Here is a 19,500-nt window from a genome sequence, read left to right on the forward strand (position 1 = left end):
TGTTGCGTATCAGCAGCACTCAATTTCAGCTAGATTTCAGTACATCTGAAGATCAGGCAGGAGTGCCAACAACTCAGGAATAATAAATAGCTTCAGTCTGTCGGTCTCGAAATAGCATTTTGGAAGAAGCTGACTTTCCTTTTCAGGTTCACATCTGCATTGTGACTATAAATACCACATTTCAGTATGTACCATCATAAATAGCACTCTGCAAACACTCCAACAGATTTGGCCACTTCAGAACACAAACCAGAACCATAATACTGATCATGGTAATCTCCCAGTTCTCATTGTGAGGTCTGAAACTCTCCTACCCCATAAACTTGCTAAAAATGCCCTACTGTGCAATCTTTACCAACTGTCCATGCTGACCTGAAGAAATTTTAGCTACTTCTTGAGAAGGTAGAGAAGGCAATATTTTGCACACACACAGAATATACATATAGGTGGCAGCCTTTTTGGTTGTGGTTTAGTGGGTTTTCTTTTTTTTTTTTTCTTTTCTTTCTCACCTTTAAATATGTTGTGCAATCCCCAGGCCTTGAAACCATAACAGAAAGATAGCAGGACATCTTCTATTTGCCAAGGATACTTTCATTGCCATCTCTCCAGGTCTCTAAATGCAGTCACACTGTCACTCCTATGAAATGACCTAAATTCTGCCATTTATAAGCTTTTGGAAAAATTTGCAGTTAAATGTTATCCTGGAGAATAGGAATTTAGCCAGGGTATACCACAGATCTCTGGTAGTATGCCAGACAAGTCACTTAAAACCAATGTTTTATATGATCATTAGGGTGCGGGTGCCTGAACTGCGACAATACACAAAAATTCAAGTAACAAAATCCATTCTTTGAATGCTTACTAAGATCTACCTATGCTGAGAAATAAGCATCTTAAGTTCTCAAAATTCTGTCCTTATGTTTTGCCAAAGATTTCCTTCAGCAGACCTACCTGAAAAATTAAGATGCCTCCCCCACAATCTTTAATGAATTGCAAGAACACTGTAGTTACGAGCATCTTAAAAAATCACAGAAAAGAAAAATATTTATGCCTTTGTTTTCTAAGTAAAACTTGAATACTACACCATAAACACAAACTAGCCTTTTGAGCAATGAAACTAGCCCAAAATATCAAACAGCTGCTCATTAGATTAGAGCTATCCATCTTGAGATGAATCTTGCAGTCACATAATTAAAGACTTTCGTAACGCACCTATAAAGGGCTGAAATACTATTTCTAGTCACATGAAAAAACCTACAACCCCCTTATTGGTCTTCAGAGAAGATAACTTTTCTTCAAAATACACTAATTAAAAGGAAAGGAATAATCAGAAAGGGCCAAATTAGAAATCTGGTTTCTGCTAAAAATAAAGGTGCCTAACAACAAAAGAAGAAAGTCTGTATCAAGTCCCAGTGCAACATAATCCATTAAGATGAACAAAATCACAACCCACCAGCAGCTACAGCAGCTAATAGGTTACTACTACCTAGCCAGAGTTTTTTCATACATCTATTTTTTCCAGATATATTTATACAAATTTATAAAAGCTTACCAACTGTAGCCATCTGATCACAATACCACGTCTCCTTCCCATGTCTTATTAGTGATGTGTGATGCTCACTCAAAGGACAAATAACTATATCAGGTTACATTTTTTACAAAAAAATACCAATGATCTCTTCCAGTAATAGAAAATTATATTTATTTTGTATAGGTCTACACTTCTTAGGAAAGTATGCCAACCAGTACACTTACTATACATGAAACTAAAATAACCATATTTGAACAATTCTCACTCAAGACTTTTCCTCAAAATACCACTTATTCCCCTCTCTTTTCTAGGAGTGAGAGTCACAAATTTTTGTGAACTAAAATATGGTAAGAACGACCCAAAAATTTGAGATATTGCTTTCAATATTTTTCAGTAATTCAAGACAGGTCAAGCACATCAAAAGACTGCAGTACCTTCATGATCACTAAAGAAGAGTCACTGGGCTGGAAGTGAAACTTATCCTTTATTAGCAGACTTTATTTCTTTTACACCCAAAGTAAAAATAGAACTTACACTTTCTTACAGATTGTCCATAAGTCATTCCAATGTACTCTGCAATTCATGAGTTGTTAATCATTACACAGTCATAAAAGAACTATGTATCTCAAGTCACATTTTTAAAAGCCATTATACCTGTCAATTTTTTAATTTTGTTTTTAGTTGACCTTGAGAAAAGTTCCTACAAACAACATATACAAAGATGAAAAGGAGAAATTAGATAGAAAGCTAACACTTTAAAAGGTCCAAGCCTACCACAGGAACCTTTATGCTCTAGACCTTCATGTGATTGTTTTCACATAATAAAGTAGATATAAGATGCAATGTGTAAAGCTTTTCAAGAGATTGTTGTTTCAACATCCACAAAGTAACATTTATTGATACATCATTCATCTTCCTAAAATTTAAGATTAGGAAAATTATAACAAAAGCACTACAAAACGAGTTGAGAGGACTCTTACAACCAACAAGGACACAGCCAAACAGAATGAACCTACTGAAGAAGCCCAGAGAGGTGTTGGATGCCCCATCCCTTGAAGTGTTCAAGGACAGGTTGGATGGGGCTTTCAGCAACCTGGTCTAGTGGAAGGTGTCCCTGCCCACATGGCAGGGGAGTTGGAATTAGATGATCTTTAACATCCCTTCCAACCCAAACCATTCTAAGATTCCATGAATTACATGAAATCTGGTTAAGCACATTAAATAAAAGAACTAAGCACAACTATTTTTGCAACAATCTAGCTTTCATTTCTCTGCCATCTTTCACCCAGAGCATACCTTTCCTCCCTATTAAACAGATGACAACAGTTGTGTATCAAGGAACATCACCCACAGATCCACTTCACTTTCAGATAGGTATCTGTAGCTTCAAACTGCTTCAAACTCTTTCAATTTACAAAATATGAGGCATGTAAGACCAGTACAATTGATTGATGCCACTAATTTTATTTTTTATATTAAACAACATAGGAAATGCAAGAGTTTTTTTACTCCTCCTCTCTCAATTTTCACCATGATTAACATAATGGTCAGGTTGCATACCATTTTCACAGAACAGTAGATTTAAACCTTATACCTCATTCCCTGACTAAAATACTGTGAAATTAAGATATAACAGCATCAACTAAAACTAATTCACAGAACTTTGTGAAACCTTGCACAGGAGATTTTTGCATTCAGTTTTATATTGTCCCAGCAAATCAAACCGTGGGGATGTCAGAGAAGTAATTAAGCCTCTTTCCTTGTAAAAAGATTGAGTCAGATATCAATAAAATATTTAGGATTCTGGGAACATAATAACATGAAAATAACTAGTTACCAGAAATAATGAATTCAGTAAGTTTTCCATTTAGGCAAAGCAAGACAAAGTCTGTATACCTTGAAACTCCAAGCTTCCCTTCCCTCTCTACCAACAATTTCAGTTCCACTTTCCAAGGGAAATAACATCTACCTGATGAACAAGCATGAAAAGTTTCATTGCCAAAATGGTGGGGTTTGTTGAGCTACATTGTGTACTAACAGTTTAAACTTCTGTATAATCTCTAAACTATGTTTTTTGCTTATTGCAAAATCTGCAACTGCGTGCCAGCCCTACGTCAAAGTATGATTTCTTTCTCTTGCATAGATGGGGACATTTCTTAAGGTAAACTAACTTTTTGTAAAGCAATACCTTGACCTTTTCCATTTTACTACTCCTACATTTTAGTCCATCTCTGTGATTTAAGTAATTCAAAGTAATACAACTAAAATATGACAGCTTGTGCTAATTTAATTTTTTCCTTTGTATATAAGCAGTTATTTCATATCACTTAGACTTGCTGTGTTACCCTAGTCAATCTAGAACTTTTCATCAACACTCTTTCGAGAGTAGAAAGATCAGGAAAAACCAATACACATGCAGCTTTCTCATTTTATTCCTATTTGCAAATTCAAGATATACTATTCTATTTCACCTTTTTCGGTACTTGAGTTTCAGAAGGAGATTTTTTTTTTCTTTTTTTTAGATTCAGTTCTAAATATTTCATGAACACCAAATGGTTTGGTAACATGAACTCCCTTAGAATGCAATTAAAAAGGGAAAGGAACAAAACAGTCTACAACAAGAAACTGTGATACGTTTGATACTTGCATAAGAAAAATCCACTGGACACATTCTGAAACATAGCTAGATTACTTTCTGTATTTCTACACCATTAGAACTGAATTCTTGGAAAAAACGTTCCTCCTTCAAAAAGTTTCTGCTATCATCTCTTCCTAATATTTCCAATTCTTAGCTGTATATTCAGAACACACTGTACACATGCCCATGCACATTCTAACATAGAGTATGCACAGAACATATATATATATAAATATATTTTCAAGAAACAAATTGTAAGATTAAAATTATAGTGAGCCATATAAAATACAGCATGAAGATTTAAACATTTTAACTGAGCAATAAGAATCTACAGATTCTTATAAAACTTACAGAACCTTTTTGTCATGCAAAACCTAAATTTCTAATTCCTGACACCTGAGGCCTTGTTAAATAATGTTTGCTCTTCTGCTTATGAATGCATTTTTCCCAAACAATAAACACAGGCAGCCTATGGGATTAAAGCATGACAAAGGTGTAGCTGACTCATGGGATCAATTAGAAAGCATCAGTACTTATGCCTTTTGTTCATTCCATGTTTTACTAACAGTTTCTGCAATTTCAGCATAAGTGTATCACAGATGTTAAACGCCATGCTACAAGGCAACAGTCCACTAGTACCATACACTAGACAGAATAAATCTATTCTTATCAACACCTACAATTATATCACTATACAGCTTACATATTTCTTTAAAGTTTTAACAAATGCATAGGGATTTTAACTGAATGCTCACAGCTTCCTGCCCAATGAAAGTATGTCAGCATTTTTTCAGTACATTTAACATTCAAAAAGAACCTACAGAGTTGTCTTTTCTAAGCTAAAAACAATTTTAAATACAGCCACCGACCCTAATGCCACAGGTACAGCTTTCCCTCCAAACCCGCTGTTAAATTCACAAGCAAGAAAGCCCATGAGCAGGACGACAAGCAGTTTCAATCTCCATGCAGTTTGCCTGTGACAGGTTATTGATAGAACAAACAGAATTTGCAATACTTACTGAGTGTTTCTCCTGCTGGCCCATAACTCCATGGTTAGCTGGGATTGCAAGTGGTTTCATAATGAAGAAACATAAGCTGAACTGAATTTACACATCATGTACCAATTTCTTATGGATGGCAAGTCACCCTCTACAGCATTAAATTAAAAAGCAGCGGAGGGGGTGAAGCCAAGCTGGAGCTAAAAGTGTCACCACTGGTAAGCTCAAACCCCTCCTCGCACTTGTAGTGCAGAGCAGCAACCCGAATGACAGCGTTAGTCTCCATTTTTGTAACACTGAAAGTCTAAGCATGTCAGGATGTACAGAGCCTGATGAAACCCTACATATCCAGCATCCATTCAGAGGAAGAAAATCATTCCCTGAGCCTGAGGAAAGGGAAGCTAAAAAAAAAAAGGAGGAAAAAAAGCTAAAATGGCTGACTGCACAGAGGCTCCCTCAAAAAGGCTTAATACAGTATTATATTAGTCAGGGTGCAGGAATCAGCCTCCAGCACTCAGCCAAGCATTGTTAATACTCCTGTTTCATTTGCAATCACACACACTCACACATGCAGCCTCCCCCCTCCCCACCACCACTACCCTCCACTCCCCCAAAATCAGGGCAGCGCACACGAATAGGGACCTCCTCCCCTGACTGCTAATGATGCTGACAGAGTAGTGACCAGTGATCTCTGTTCACTCAGCTAACCAAGTTTGCACAATTAATCTCAGCAGCATGACATTGATGGACATTTAATTTTATGATGCCTGTTCCTCGCAATCAAGACAAGCACTTCTACCGCCCAAAGAGTCAGCAACTAAAATACAACACAATTACACACAAAAACCCAGAGAATCATGAGTCTGAATGCAATACGCCAATATAATTACGTTATTGTGCTTACTTTGGAAGACCATGGCTGCAGGCAGTTGGCATAGCAACGCACAAGGAAAGCCATTTCCTGGGTAGAAAGAATGCTTCCTTTTCTAAATAAAAAATTCCTCTTAGGATACAAACGGCATTGCTGCTTCCTGCAGAAAGCAAAGACACTGAAGTCTGTCTCTTAACCTGCACACAGGCACACACTCAATGCAGTTCGAGTGATGTAAGTGCATTTCTCTCTCTCTCTCTCTCTCTCTCAACTCTCCCTCCCTCTCCTTTTATCCACCGAAATATTCGAGTTAAATGGAAGACACATTCCTTGAGGCTCGCCCCCTCCGATACTTAACTGTTTCACTCATTAAGGTAGAGATGGACAATGCAGATAAAACAGCAAGCTCCTGCCTGTGTCTGGTATCAGCCTCGGAAGATCAAGGCATCCCCAGAGGGGAGGGATCCGTTTGCTGCTGGCTCCTAAGAATATCACTGAAGTCAGGGTGGGAATGAGGACCCACGTTTACCTCGCCAAATCCTGAACTGAACACGACTTTTCAAGAAGACAATGCTAAAGCAGAGATATCACCTCCCTTTCCACCCCCTGCAAAAGAATGCTCCTGCAGAGGTGTAAACATTGTTATCACGTATTTATAAACAGTGCACTTGATGAGCTCTCTCAGATTTTCAGCAGCTTCGCTGCTACACAGGCCACAGACATCCATTCACGGGCTGTGGGAGGTAAATATCCAGAACCTTTTAACACACCGTTTCATGCCTTTCTGAATACAGCGCCTGCTTCTCCTTGCACAGTGAATATAAAGTTTCCACTGAAAACACATGGGGATACAGGTTGTGGAAGAGATTGACACACATATGGCGTTTATAATTCTCCACTCAGACTGTAACTATGTCTTAAACTTAGAAATTTCCCCAGTCACTCCCATTTACACTACACCACTTCTCATATTATACAAGCAAAATCACACTGCAGAGGAGTCAAAATGAAATGCAATCAGGGACCATGCTCAAGCAATAAACAGTTAGCACTATACAATGTACCTCTTGAGAGTCATGAGTTTGTACCACTTGACAGAGGACTGACCAAGCCAGGAACATGGTACTCTTCCATCAGGCTTCATCTTTAGTAAAGTTCTCTATAACACCTTCACAACACATTCTTTAAAAGCAGAGACCACCTGACCTAAAAATAACTTCAAAGTTGTTGTTGTCTTTTTTTAACAAGGACAACAGAAGAAAAAAGACTTAACAGTTGTTACACAGGTATAAATACACAGTGGAAAAAAATGGATACTACAGAATACTATGTCATAAAATCTGCAGCTGCCTTCCATCAAATTACATGTCCACTAATAATGAGTTTAGTTGATTACACATTGATTTCTTTCACTCCTGACAATGACTGCTAGTAAATGAAGTTATAAAAATTAGTGGAAATTAATTTTAGTAAAGCCAGAAAACACCCTGAAATATTCTAATCTATTTTTTGCAGTTATTCTATGAAAATTGTTTCATACACAGCACATATTTTAAATTGAATATATTTACATTTATGAGAGTTTTATGACACTTGTACCCTTGGTCTTGTAGTATAGTCTAAAAGATAAGTTATTCTTTAAGTTATTCAATTATAACAATTAGTTTAGGATTTTAAAAAATCTTTGCAATGTGCCACTGCAACTAACAGATGATTTTAAATTGCTAAATTATGCTTAAGCCTTGTAAAACAGTTTACTGGTGAGTACAATCAATTTTCTGATAAAGCGTTGATCAGAAGTAATAGAAGTTATGCATTCTAGGAAGCTATGGCAAACCCTCTCTAGTACAAAATTAAAAAATACTACTTGTTGACAAAGTAATTAAAAACCTCTTGAGTCTGATTCAGTGGCCTTGCAGTTAACACCATGAGCAGAATTTGAGTGTGGTATTTCATACTCATGTCAGGAAAAAAAATTATGTTCTGCCAAAAGTGAAATGTCTTCCCAGCACAGGAAAGCAGCATACCACTTTCTGAACTTCATCACACACATAACTATCAACATGCATCCCACTCTATCAGTTGATATTTCCAACCAGAATCTAGTCCAGGTTTCTGTGGCATAAGCCTTCAAGAGTAACATGAAAACACGACTGAATCCATTTCATATGAAACACTTTCTTACTACTTATGCTGGTCAATACTATACACCCTTACTCATCTGTTAGTAAATCAAGTCAGTACTTTGTACATGATTGCAAAAATTTTTATCAACTTGACAAAGTCTAATTGATGTTCACATGCATCAAGACTGACAAAAACTTTGTGGTTTCCAAAATAGAAGAAAAGCTACTTTACATTCGAAATGTGAAAAGTGACATTTATGTAATTCGGTGAAGTAAACACCACTCACAAACAATTTGTAAGTCAAAACCATTTCAATAAATTAATGGTCAATTCCATTTCCCTACTCCTTCCTCCTCAATACCACCATTTCCAGGTAGAGTGGTGCAGTGTAATCATATGTACTGTCCATTATCAGTTCACAAAATAATTAGATACAAATTAAATTTCATAAAAAATAATTAAAGCAGAAGTACAGTGAATTGTTATAGGTTACAGGGAAGAATGAATGGTATTTAAATCAGTGTAAAACACCACAACAATATATCCTGGAAAATTTCACAAACAAGTATAAATCACACTCATAGAATCGACTGGGTTGGAAAAGACCTCCGAGATCATCAAGTTCAACCCTTGATCCAACACCACCATGGTTACTAGACCATGGCACTAAGTGCCACATCCAATCTCAGCTTAAAAACCTCCAGGGACGGTGAATCCAACACCTCCCTGGGCAGCCCATTTCAATGTCTGATTACTCTCTCTGTAAAAAATTTTTTCCTAATATCCAACCTAAACCTCCCCTGGCAGAGCTTAAGACTGTGCCCTCTTGTCCTACTGCTGGTTGTCTGGGAGAAGAGACCAACCCCCACCTGGCTACAACATCCTTTCAGGGAGTTGTAGAGAGTGATGAGGTCTCTCCTGAGACTCCTCTTCTCCAGGCTAAACAACCCCAGCTCCCTCAGCCTCTCCTCATAGGACTTGTGTTCCAGTCCATTCAGCAGCCTTGTTGCTCTTCTCTGGACCTGCTCCAGCACCTCAATATCCTTCCTGAACTGAGGGGCCCAGAACTGGACACAGCACTCCAGGTGTGGCCTCACCAGTACTGAGCACAGGGGAAGAATCACTTCCCTGGTCCTGCTGGCCACACTGTTAATGATAAAGGCCAGGATGCCATTGGCCCTCTTGGCCACCTGGGCACACTGCTGGCTCATGTTCAGCTGCTGTTAATCCAGACTCCCAGATCCCTTTCTGCCTGGTTGCTCTCCAGCCACTCTGTCCCCACAGGGTTGTTGTGGCCAAAGTGCAGGACCCAGCACTTGGCCTTGTTGAACCTCATCCCATTGGAATCAGACCATCTCTCCAGCTTGTCCAGGTCCCTCTGAAGAGCCCTCTTGCCTTCCAGCAGATCAACATGCCCCCCCAACTTGGGCGTCATCTGCAAATTTGCTAGTGGTACACTCAATCCCCTTATCCAGATCATCAACAAAGATATTAAACAGGACTAGTCCAACACTGGTCCCTGGGGGACACCACTAGTGACTGACCACCAACTGGATGCAGCACCGTTCACCACCACTCTCTGGGCCCGGCCCTCCAGTCGGTTCCTGACCGAGCACAGAGTGCCCCTGTCCAAGCCGTGGGCTGCCAGCTTTTCCAGGAGTATGCTGTGGGAGACGGTGTCAAAGGTTTTGCTGAAGTCCAGATAGACACATCCCCAGCCTTCCCCTCATCCACCAGGTGGGTCACCTGGTCATAAAAGGAGATCAGGTTGGTCAGACAGGACCTGCCCTTCCTAAACCTGTGCTGACTGGCTCTGATCCCTTGTCCATCCTGCAGATGTTGTGTGATTGCACTTTGGATGATCTGCTTCATAACCTTGCCAGGCACTGAGGTCAGGCTGACAAGCCTGTAGTTTCCCAGGTCCTCCTTTTTGTGGATTGGCGTGACATTCACCAACTTCCAATCATCTGGGACCTTCCCAGTGAACCAGGACTGTTGGTAAATGATGGAAAGTGGCTTGGCGAGTTCTTTCGCCAGCTCCCTCATCACCTTAGGATGGATCCCACACTTCATAAAAAACCTATGTGCAACTTTGGGTTCATGTGTTTTTCAAAACCCATGTAAGAACTCCTTGCTTAGACTTAAAAGTTTGAAAAAAAGCAAGACATTTTTGCAAACACTTCTACACTATTAAAGTGAGATGTTAATAAACCTGATGTGGAAAAATTGCACAAGTCCCTGCTGCTTTCAAAATACTGTATTTATATAAAGAAACCTAGTATCTCTTTAGGAGTTCCAGATAAGAACATTGAAAAACCTTTCAAAGGTAGCTACAGATGTTTGGACATCCTTGGACTACCCATAGGTTTTGGGATTCATAAACAGTAGTTCTGAATTCAAGGTAAAAATTGGTAGAGATCTCAACAGCATGTATCATCTGACTGTAATGGCTCTCAAATATTTTACATCCTGGGACATAATCTCAAATGGATATTATTCTCCTAAACAGTGTCAACAATGCTTGGAGTATTAAACCTTTTTAGGTTAATGACAAATGCTGCAATAACAGATTACCTCAATTCTTCAGTTTCGGGCAGTCATCTTAACTCACAACTATTTACAGGAGTACTTAATTTTTAATACAGATTACATACACAGAAACCATCCTCCATTCTTTTCCTGAAGTACCTCAAAACCAGTAATTATCAGCACATTTTCCCCTTCCCCTTAAACACAATGTAAAGTATCATTTCCTTCATGTTAAAAAACTTGGGCAAACACCAACAGTGCACTCTAAGGTCACCAAATTTACTGCCAGTCCATGACTCCAGTAGCTAGAAAAAACACTTACAGTGAAGGGACAATTACACAGATATTACACAGCTGTGTAGGTGGACTAACAGACAGCTAAATTGAAGAGTGCAAGAATGGAGTACATAATTTTAGGAAAATAAGGTAGAACTATCTTCTCTTTCCCCCACCCTCCTCACTTGGAAAGAAGTGGAAGTTTAAAACTTAAATTTAAGCTCAAGGCTATTAGACACAAAACTGTTAAGCTCCCAGGGGCATGTTCTGAATTTTATAATCCTGATGTTCTCTCCCTCCCATCAACCTTATGAGAGAGATTGTTATTTAGCAATCTCATGCTCCCATCAGATTTAGAAACACCAACTGAAACCACTAAAAACCCAGAATAATAATTCATTCAAAATGCCATGATACATTTAAATGCCCCGTACAATATATAAGTCTTATTCTAATGTATTCAGACAAATTTACTGCCAACAGTTTAAATTTCTGCCCACATGACCCAATTTCATGCAAGCAAGTTCATATTTATCAGCATAATGCAGACATGGGATGGTCTAGGCACACCTGTCCTATCGGTATTTTCTCAAGAACTTTGAGAACTTTAAATAAAACTGTTGAATAAAAGAAAATTACTAAATATGTTCTCCAAGGTACTAAAACACCACTTTGGCCAAAACACCCAGATAAAGTAATAGTATTCACCAAGTTATTTTCTTCATTCATAAAGCTGCGGCATTAACATCATTCTAGCGATGTTCACTGCACAACAGGCAACACCAAAGCAACAGTTACAATGCAGTAGTGTGTGCTGCTTTGGTAACACATTTACTAATGTTACAGACCATTTGAACAAATGCTCTTCTGTCGAGCTGCTGCTGCTGTAGATGAATCTATAATCCCGATCTTTAAAATAATGACAAGCCCAGAGCAGTCAGGCTGGTGCCTCAGCTGGGTGAATGTGCCATAGACTGCCAATCATCCCTTTGACAGCAGACTCATCTGTCACCTTCTGTGCCTAGCTCTGCTTTCAGTACAGCAAACTGTTTGCATGCCATCCATCTTAAACTGGGAGGAAGTTGTAGCATTCATCTAAAATAGTTGCCATTGAATTCTCCTATGTACGACAATTATGTTGAAACAGACATGAAGAAAACCTATAACTGATAGATACTCATCCCAAATGTGACAAGATGTCTCATTTCCAGAATATCTAAATTAGCTTACAAAACTGACTTGAGCAAAGGCTCATCACAGTACCAGAGCACAAACTCTTCTCTGGACTCCATATTTATTTATGCTTTAAATCTAACAATGTTTTTAGGAAGAAAAAACGAAAAAAGAAAGATAACTGTATAAGTGTTCCTGCAACACTTATAAGGTCTTGCATAGCATATTTTACAGCCTAGATCAAAATCATATATAATATGTATGTTTGTGAAGTCATTTTATGTGATATGGTTTTTACACAAAGCAAAGCATTTTTACTTACACAAAGTTTAATGCATATTAACATGGTTTTAAAACTATAAATTATCATTATTAAATGTTAAAAATTAGACATTGAAATTTGAGGTATTCATTATTTCAATTTGCAGAATGGTCACAGATTAGTTTCATTGTCTTAATAGTTTCAGTACTTCAGCAGTGGAAAAAATGCATTCTGTGAGGATAGATGGAAGTTTTTCCCAACACTCACAAAATCTTCTCACTTTGGTGTAAGGACAAGATTTAATGTGTGTGTTAATTAAATTGGAGAACATGCAGAAGTGCTTTCTGTTTTTAAACTGTGAAAAAAACACAAGAAAACAAAAAAGCAAACACATTTGTAAGGTCAAGAATCATGATATCAGGCATTCAGGACAAGCAAGTTCTCTTTATCACATCCAAACAACACTTTGTCATCCATACCTGCTGGGGACAAGGTTTACTACTGAGATACAAATCAGCCAACTATCTTGGAGGAAAAACAAACAGAAAAATTGCCCACAAAAAACCTCACATATCATTGTGCCCATACCAATTCCACAGCAGGAATCCAGGGACACAAGTTCTTCACTCATGTGAGGCAACCCTAAGATTTCACATTCTTTGCTGTGTAATAGTGTAGGAAAACTTCATGGAAGCTGGATAAACGTATACCTCTTTCATGTGTGTCCTACTACTGCACTGTTAAAATGTAAGAATAAAACTCAGGGACTTTTCTGAGGTTAATCAACCATACAAATTCTACATTGTTATGGTCATTAGTACCACCACTGAAACCACTGTTCCTGAAATATGCTGACATGTTTGAATCACAAGGATGATAGTTCTGGTACAGAACTGAACATACCTGAGACCAGCCCAGGCAGGGAAATAATTATTTAATGTTTCAATGTGAAATATTAATGAATTAAAAACAAACATCTTTTTCAATCTTCTATAAATGCTAGCTGGTCTTCTGTTGGGTTTTGTTGTTTATTCATTGGATGACTTCAGTGTTAGTGGAGGGGCAATATTTCTGTTCTAAGCTAACATGATATGGTTTCTAAGAGTTATCCCTGAACTCACTTAGAAGCTTTAAGGGAGAATCTGAAATTCTCATCACTGTGTTCAAGGTGCAGACATAGATGGGACCAGCAGAAAGCCACCATAGGTTTCTCAGTGCCCCACATAATGGTGGACATTATGTGTCTTTTTTATACCTTATCTGTTGTTAAGTCCTTTCTGCCATCTGCTTTAATGTTTACTTGGACATCCCCTAGAGCAACTTATTATTTATCTCTCGTGTTATGAGGAAGTTTAATTTCGAAAGGGCTGGTAGTTGTTACAGAAAATTTTCATTCACTTCAATTATCTGTTGGAAGGAAATAACTTGTGCTTTTGTCTCCAGTCACAGTTGTATGCAAGGAGACTCTCCAAAGAGCCTACTCCAGGGGTTTCCAATTAAAATCAACACTGAAGACAGTTTACCAGCGAAAGATCATTTTCTTTTGGGAGAACTCTCTTCTCGTGCCCCTGCATATCCTCTCTTGTGTAATGCACAATACACTAACGTATCCTGAAAGCTTTGTGTAGGGCCTCTGGTAACTGTACAGAAATAATTTATCCAGACTTTTCACTTTTATAAGTAACAAACCCCATGTAATTTCAGTTGCCCTTTATTTTAAAAATAATTATCAAGCAAAATGAGCCAATTTGCTTTTATATAGGAAAAAAAGTCAAACCATGATATTATATCCTTAAAATAAAGAGAACCTAACATAAAGTTCTAAGAAATGCCTTTCTCTCTCCTCTTCCCAAATCAATCAGGAAGCCAACTACCACCACCTGATGGGACATTCCATTTTGCAAATGTTTTACACTTTTTCCTTGCAATTACAAGATCAGTTACCTAGATACAGAAGTGCTAAATAAAAATAGATAGAAGTGCACCTACCAGATTGACTCTCCCTGACAATTTGGTTCTACACTGTTTTATATTCCAAGATTGGTGTCAGAATGCTTACTATTAAGATGGTCTTTTGTGCACCACAGATCATTTGAAGACTTTAAAATTAGTTAGCTGCAGGCCTTTACATTCATCAAATTACAGTGGTCAAGAGTAATATAGAGAACGTAATTTAGAAGTGAAAGGAAGGAAAAGCAAAATATTTTACATTTTAGCATATGCACACACACATAAAATAATTCAAAACAGAGTGAGAGCACAACTGGGTAGTTTTTATGTCAGCCACATCAACAGTACATGTAACACCTGCCAGCTGTTCCAAATACATGTCAAAACTTTACTGTCTGAAAATTCAGAATTAAGACTAACCACTCAAACCCAAAGTCCAGCTCCCAATACTCATTTGTGGTGGGGAAAAAAAATGGTTTTCCCCCTGGAGTTAAAAAAATGGTAACCCCCGAGGCGGTGGTGTCTTGATGTTGACCCAATCAGCGCCCCTGCAAAATTTAAACATATCACACCAGGTCGGAAAAGAAGGATGATGATGTAGTTGGAGGAGAAGTAGCCATGTTCTGAAGCCATGAGGAGAGAGAGAGGGGCCTAGGAGTCCCGCTGGGGGCCACGGCCCCCCAGCCCCCTGACTGGGGTTGCAGAAACTCGGAAACAGTGTTAAACTGGACTGAGCTCTGTAACTAAGAGCTGGGGGAAGTTTCCTTGCTGTGAGTGGACAGCCAGAAATACTGAAAGCAGTGGTGGAGCAGCAGTGAATGGAGAGCTGTGGCAGAAGGCCAAGAAGATAAGAAACAAGGAGCAAAGATGGTATGCAGCTAAGCAGAGACACAGAGATGTCTGATGGAGAGAGAGAGAGAGAGAAAGAAAGCTCAACAGAGACAGTTTTGGGGTAAGAATCAAAACCCCTTTGAGACTCCTCCTAGGGGGAGGGGTTGGACTCCTACTTGAGGGGAGTCTTGCAATGCAGCAGCACCAGAGAGAGGAGCTGAGAAGCTCAAGACACCCTGGAAGCTGGACCAGGACGTCTGGACGGAATGCGGGGGAAGTGGCCTTGTTCCGCGCTCCCGCTGCTGCCACGCTGGCAGTTTCGAGACAGAGCAGAGGAGCTCTGATAGAACACTCAGGGCAAGGACTGAACTGAAAGCTGCCCTAAACGTTCTGACTCAGGGGGAGCTTAAATCCCCTGAGGAAGGGACTGTCACGAAGAATCCTGCACTTCATGATATGACGTGGTGAAGTGAACCCTTGTCCCGGTTATCACAGTCCACGGGGGAGAGAGACCTTCGCTTGCAGTCAAAAGGCTGAGAGGGGTGAGAGGAGACCCCTTTGTGATTAATGGAGAGAGAGATCCAGCTACAACTCCAGCTACGACTTTTGCATTGGAGAGGAGAGACACTGCTGCCCTGAAAGTGGAAAGGATCTTTCCTTCTTCCCTTCTGGGCTTTTCTTGGAGGGAGAGGAGATTTGATCCAATGTAAAAATTGCTTTATCATAGGAGAGATAGTTAGGATTATGTATATAAATGTATTATAATATTTTTTTGTGTAATAATTGTAATATAATTCCCTTTCCCCCATAGTGAGTCTTGTGTTGTGTCTGGAAAACCCCCTCACACTGGAGTGAGTTGTGGGAGGGGGGGGCTTGGACTCAGAAATTGGATTTTTGGGGGTCTCAAACCACGACACCATTACTCACACAACAGAATACTAAGACTTTAACTACACTTAACATAAAACAAGAGAAGTTTTTTTTCATCATACAAAACAAAAAAAAACAACAAAAAACTCCCCGACAACAACAAAAACAAACAAACAAACAAAAAAAGGTGAAGGAGAGGTAAAGAACTTACACACAAAACCTTGTGTGTACTCTGCTTTACTTAGGACTTGTTAGTTCTCCTGAACTGAACTGTCACCTAACAAAAGATGTAAGCATGGATAATAGCATTTACACTCAGCAGGATGTAGCCAGGGCACTGTAATACACACATCTACCCAATTCAGTAAAAAAGGGTTTACACATCACACACTGGATGTGCTCCAGCACCTCAATGTCCTCTTTTTAGCGAGAGACACAAAACAGAACACAGAATTTGAGGTGTGGCCTCACCAGTGCCCAGTACAGGGGGATGATCACTGCCCTGGTCCTGCTGGTAACACTATTTCTGATACAAGCCAGGATGCCACTGGCCTTATTGAAACTTGGACATTTTATTTTTCCCATGTTTCAATTCTACACATACTTTGTTAGTTGCTCAGGATATTTTAACTACTAAATTTTTTAGCTTTTTAGAGCTTTGAAAGTCACTCAGCAAACTGATAATTTGAAATTAGTCAAGTCAAATACAAGGCATTATTAAAAGTACTCAGAAACAGAACCTTTTCTGGAAAGACTGACACCTAATACTAATAATTTTATCTTGAAATCACTATGTAAAGCTCAGCTCACATAGCAGTGGCTCAGATGCTTGGGAAAAGAAATTGCTTGACAGCTTCTTTCCATCCTTTAGTGGGCAAATATCCACATTAGGACTATCACTCATGATAGTTTGTCTGTATAAAAATACCAGACTTGAAAGGATCTGTATTTGGTATTCTACAAATATAATGCATAGGTAGATCCCATTTCCCCATATGTACTTTATATGCAGACATTGTTCCTACCTGAACAACCTTATCCTAAGGAGAATATTCCTTTTAAAAATATTTAAGAACACACATATATGTTAGTTTTTATAACTTTCCTCAGCTCTAATCAAGTTTAAGTGGAGGAAAAATCAACAATTGTATTTAGTTACATTATGCAATGATCAGTTTAGAAAAGCTATGAAAAATCAATTTTTGTGCTGCATGAACAACTTTCTGCTTTGACAACAAACCTCATATTTAATTTTATAATCTACATCTCAGACAAATAACCTTTTATATAATATAAAGTCAGTAACAGCAATAAAAGCATGCTACTCTGGGAAACCTATGCTATTATTAACCAAAATTTCACGTGTGTGTGGTCATAAAGTACTGGCAACTCTACAAGCTGTAAATAGGACCTAGTGTCATTAATGTGTCTAAAAAAAAGAAAGAAATATTACTGACACTTCAGTTGCAGAAAATACTGCATAGCTTCAATGTTTCTCTGAGTTTTCAAATCTAATTACAATTACAAATCCAGTTATGACATCAATGTGAGCCCTTCCAAAGGGAATGGAAGAACAGTAAATCCCAATGGATCTAAGAGTTCTGCAGCAAGGATGATGTAATATATAAAAATAGACAACTCTGATAGAAGCTGCAAGTTGAGTAAATAACACACTGCATGTCATTAATTTTGCATTAGCTTGCCAGTAGTCATTACTAGAAGGATGATGAACTAACAATTTTGTTTTGCTTCAGGTGCTACACAAAATAAAACTATAGCATTGCTCATCTATTAACAATAATACACAACTTAACATATAATTTGAAACAGTAATAGTCCCTTAGAGCATGGATGAAGGAAGGAAGCTGTGCAGCTAAAAAAGTTGTGCTTTGCCACAAGACACAGAACACAGGGATGGGAATTACTTATTGCCCTTATAGCATTACCAGTGGATGTTCCCATAAAGAAACATCCAACTTCCATACAAAAAAATGGTTAATGGGAACCATCCAAATCATCTCAGACATTTCACATTTCAGATAAAATTACCCCACAATTTTTGTAGTGTCTCACTTCAAAATACACCTACATATATAACACAGTCACACACTTCAGGAATTAATGGTACTAGATGTGTTCAAATACTACAAATACAGTAATTTTGTATTACTTCCTAGTATGATGTACACATTGACTTCACTCCAAATCAGGAGTAGATTATCACCATCGCAGAATAATTTGTGTGTTTTTGAAATTGCACACTGAATTTTGTAGATGAAAAGCAACTAAACAAATATCTGTCTGGTAAAAGGACACTTGCACTTGGCAATGTTAAGAACTAGGCCCTTTCTTTCATTAATGGAACAATCAATACAGTATATTTTATTTTCACAATAAACATTAGAAATATTAAATAAATTATTTTATACTATTTTGTTACTAATAGAGACAAATTTGTTTGAGCAAACAAGCACACTTTAATGATGCTAACATGTTTAAAACACCTTTGCATACCATGCTACTTCCCATCAGCAGTACACTGCAAATTTAGGTATGCATACAATTATGTTTTGAATTACCATTTTTCTCTTGACATTACTTAAATTAATTTGTTTTATAACAAAGAACAGAATGAGTTCAGTTTGATTTCTATTTAAGTCAGGTAACCTTTTTGCTTTCATTTTGCATAAGGCACACAGCAGAATCTACTCAACTTCCTTCCTCCTTGCTCTTCACATTCTTCCTCTATCTTGAGGAAACTCAGTTACCAGCAAGTTCAAAAATTGAATCTATTTAAATTGATTCAGTTGCCATAACTCATATGAGCCTCTAAAGCCAAAACCTTCAAATATCCTGTGCTCCAAACATTTCTGACGACCAAGCGTACCTGACCTCAGTAGTTTGTTTCTCTGTGCATTTTTTTGCCTTTGTAAACAGACTTGGTAAATGTAATACTTCCAAGGTCAAGGATGCTTAGAAAATTGTTTTTCCCTCCAACCTTTCCATATCCTTTATACCTTTTTACAAAGTCAAGCTTTCAATGTGTCCACACCTTCTTGTTCACTGCCCTATCAAATAATTTTCTTAGATGTGGTTTGATTTTTTTTTACTAAAAGAAAGCTCTTCTTCTTGTTAATGTGAATACTCATGACTGAGTCTGTTCTTTGCTTTTTGTTTTATTAAGTGATCTTGTATTAGAATGAAAGTTCTAGATGACCTCAAAAATCATGAGGAACATTAAAAGCTGCAGCTATTTAGAGGCTTAAAAGACTGACAGTGTTCCTTTAAACTGATTTCTTGTGACTGGGTATCTGACAACTGTTCCTACTGATTCAAACTAAAACAACTGAAATTCTACATGTAATAAATATGACTAAGTACACTATTACATTGGCATCAATGTACTATTGAACTTATTATCAATTTATAATGCCTGAACAAGAA

General features: G+C 38.1%; 1 protein-coding gene across 2 annotated transcripts in view; it reads right to left on the reverse strand.

Moving 5' to 3' along the window:
- The window catches only part of RAPGEF2 (Rap guanine nucleotide exchange factor 2), a 68,981-nt gene extending 62,537 nt beyond the window's left edge, over window positions 1-6,444 (reverse strand). The window contains exon 1 of one of the 2 annotated variants that reach the window (XM_018082567.1): window positions 6,072-6,444. In XM_018082567.1, coding sequence (XP_017938056.1) covers window positions 6,072-6,125 — 54 coding nt within the window. In that variant the 5' untranslated portion in view covers window positions 6,126-6,444. Of the gene's footprint in view, window positions 1-5,188; window positions 5,731-6,071 lie in introns of those variants that run through there. The other variant, XM_008933133.2, reaches the window with a different exon arrangement.
- Between the last annotated feature and the right edge of the window lie 13,056 nt (window positions 6,445-19,500).

This window comes from Manacus vitellinus, unplaced genomic scaffold (genome assembly GCF_001715985.3).
Source record: "Manacus vitellinus isolate BGI_N305 unplaced genomic scaffold, ASM171598v3 scaffold_0_pilon, whole genome shotgun sequence".
NCBI classification, from domain to species: Eukaryota; Metazoa; Chordata; class Aves; order Passeriformes; family Pipridae; genus Manacus; species Manacus vitellinus.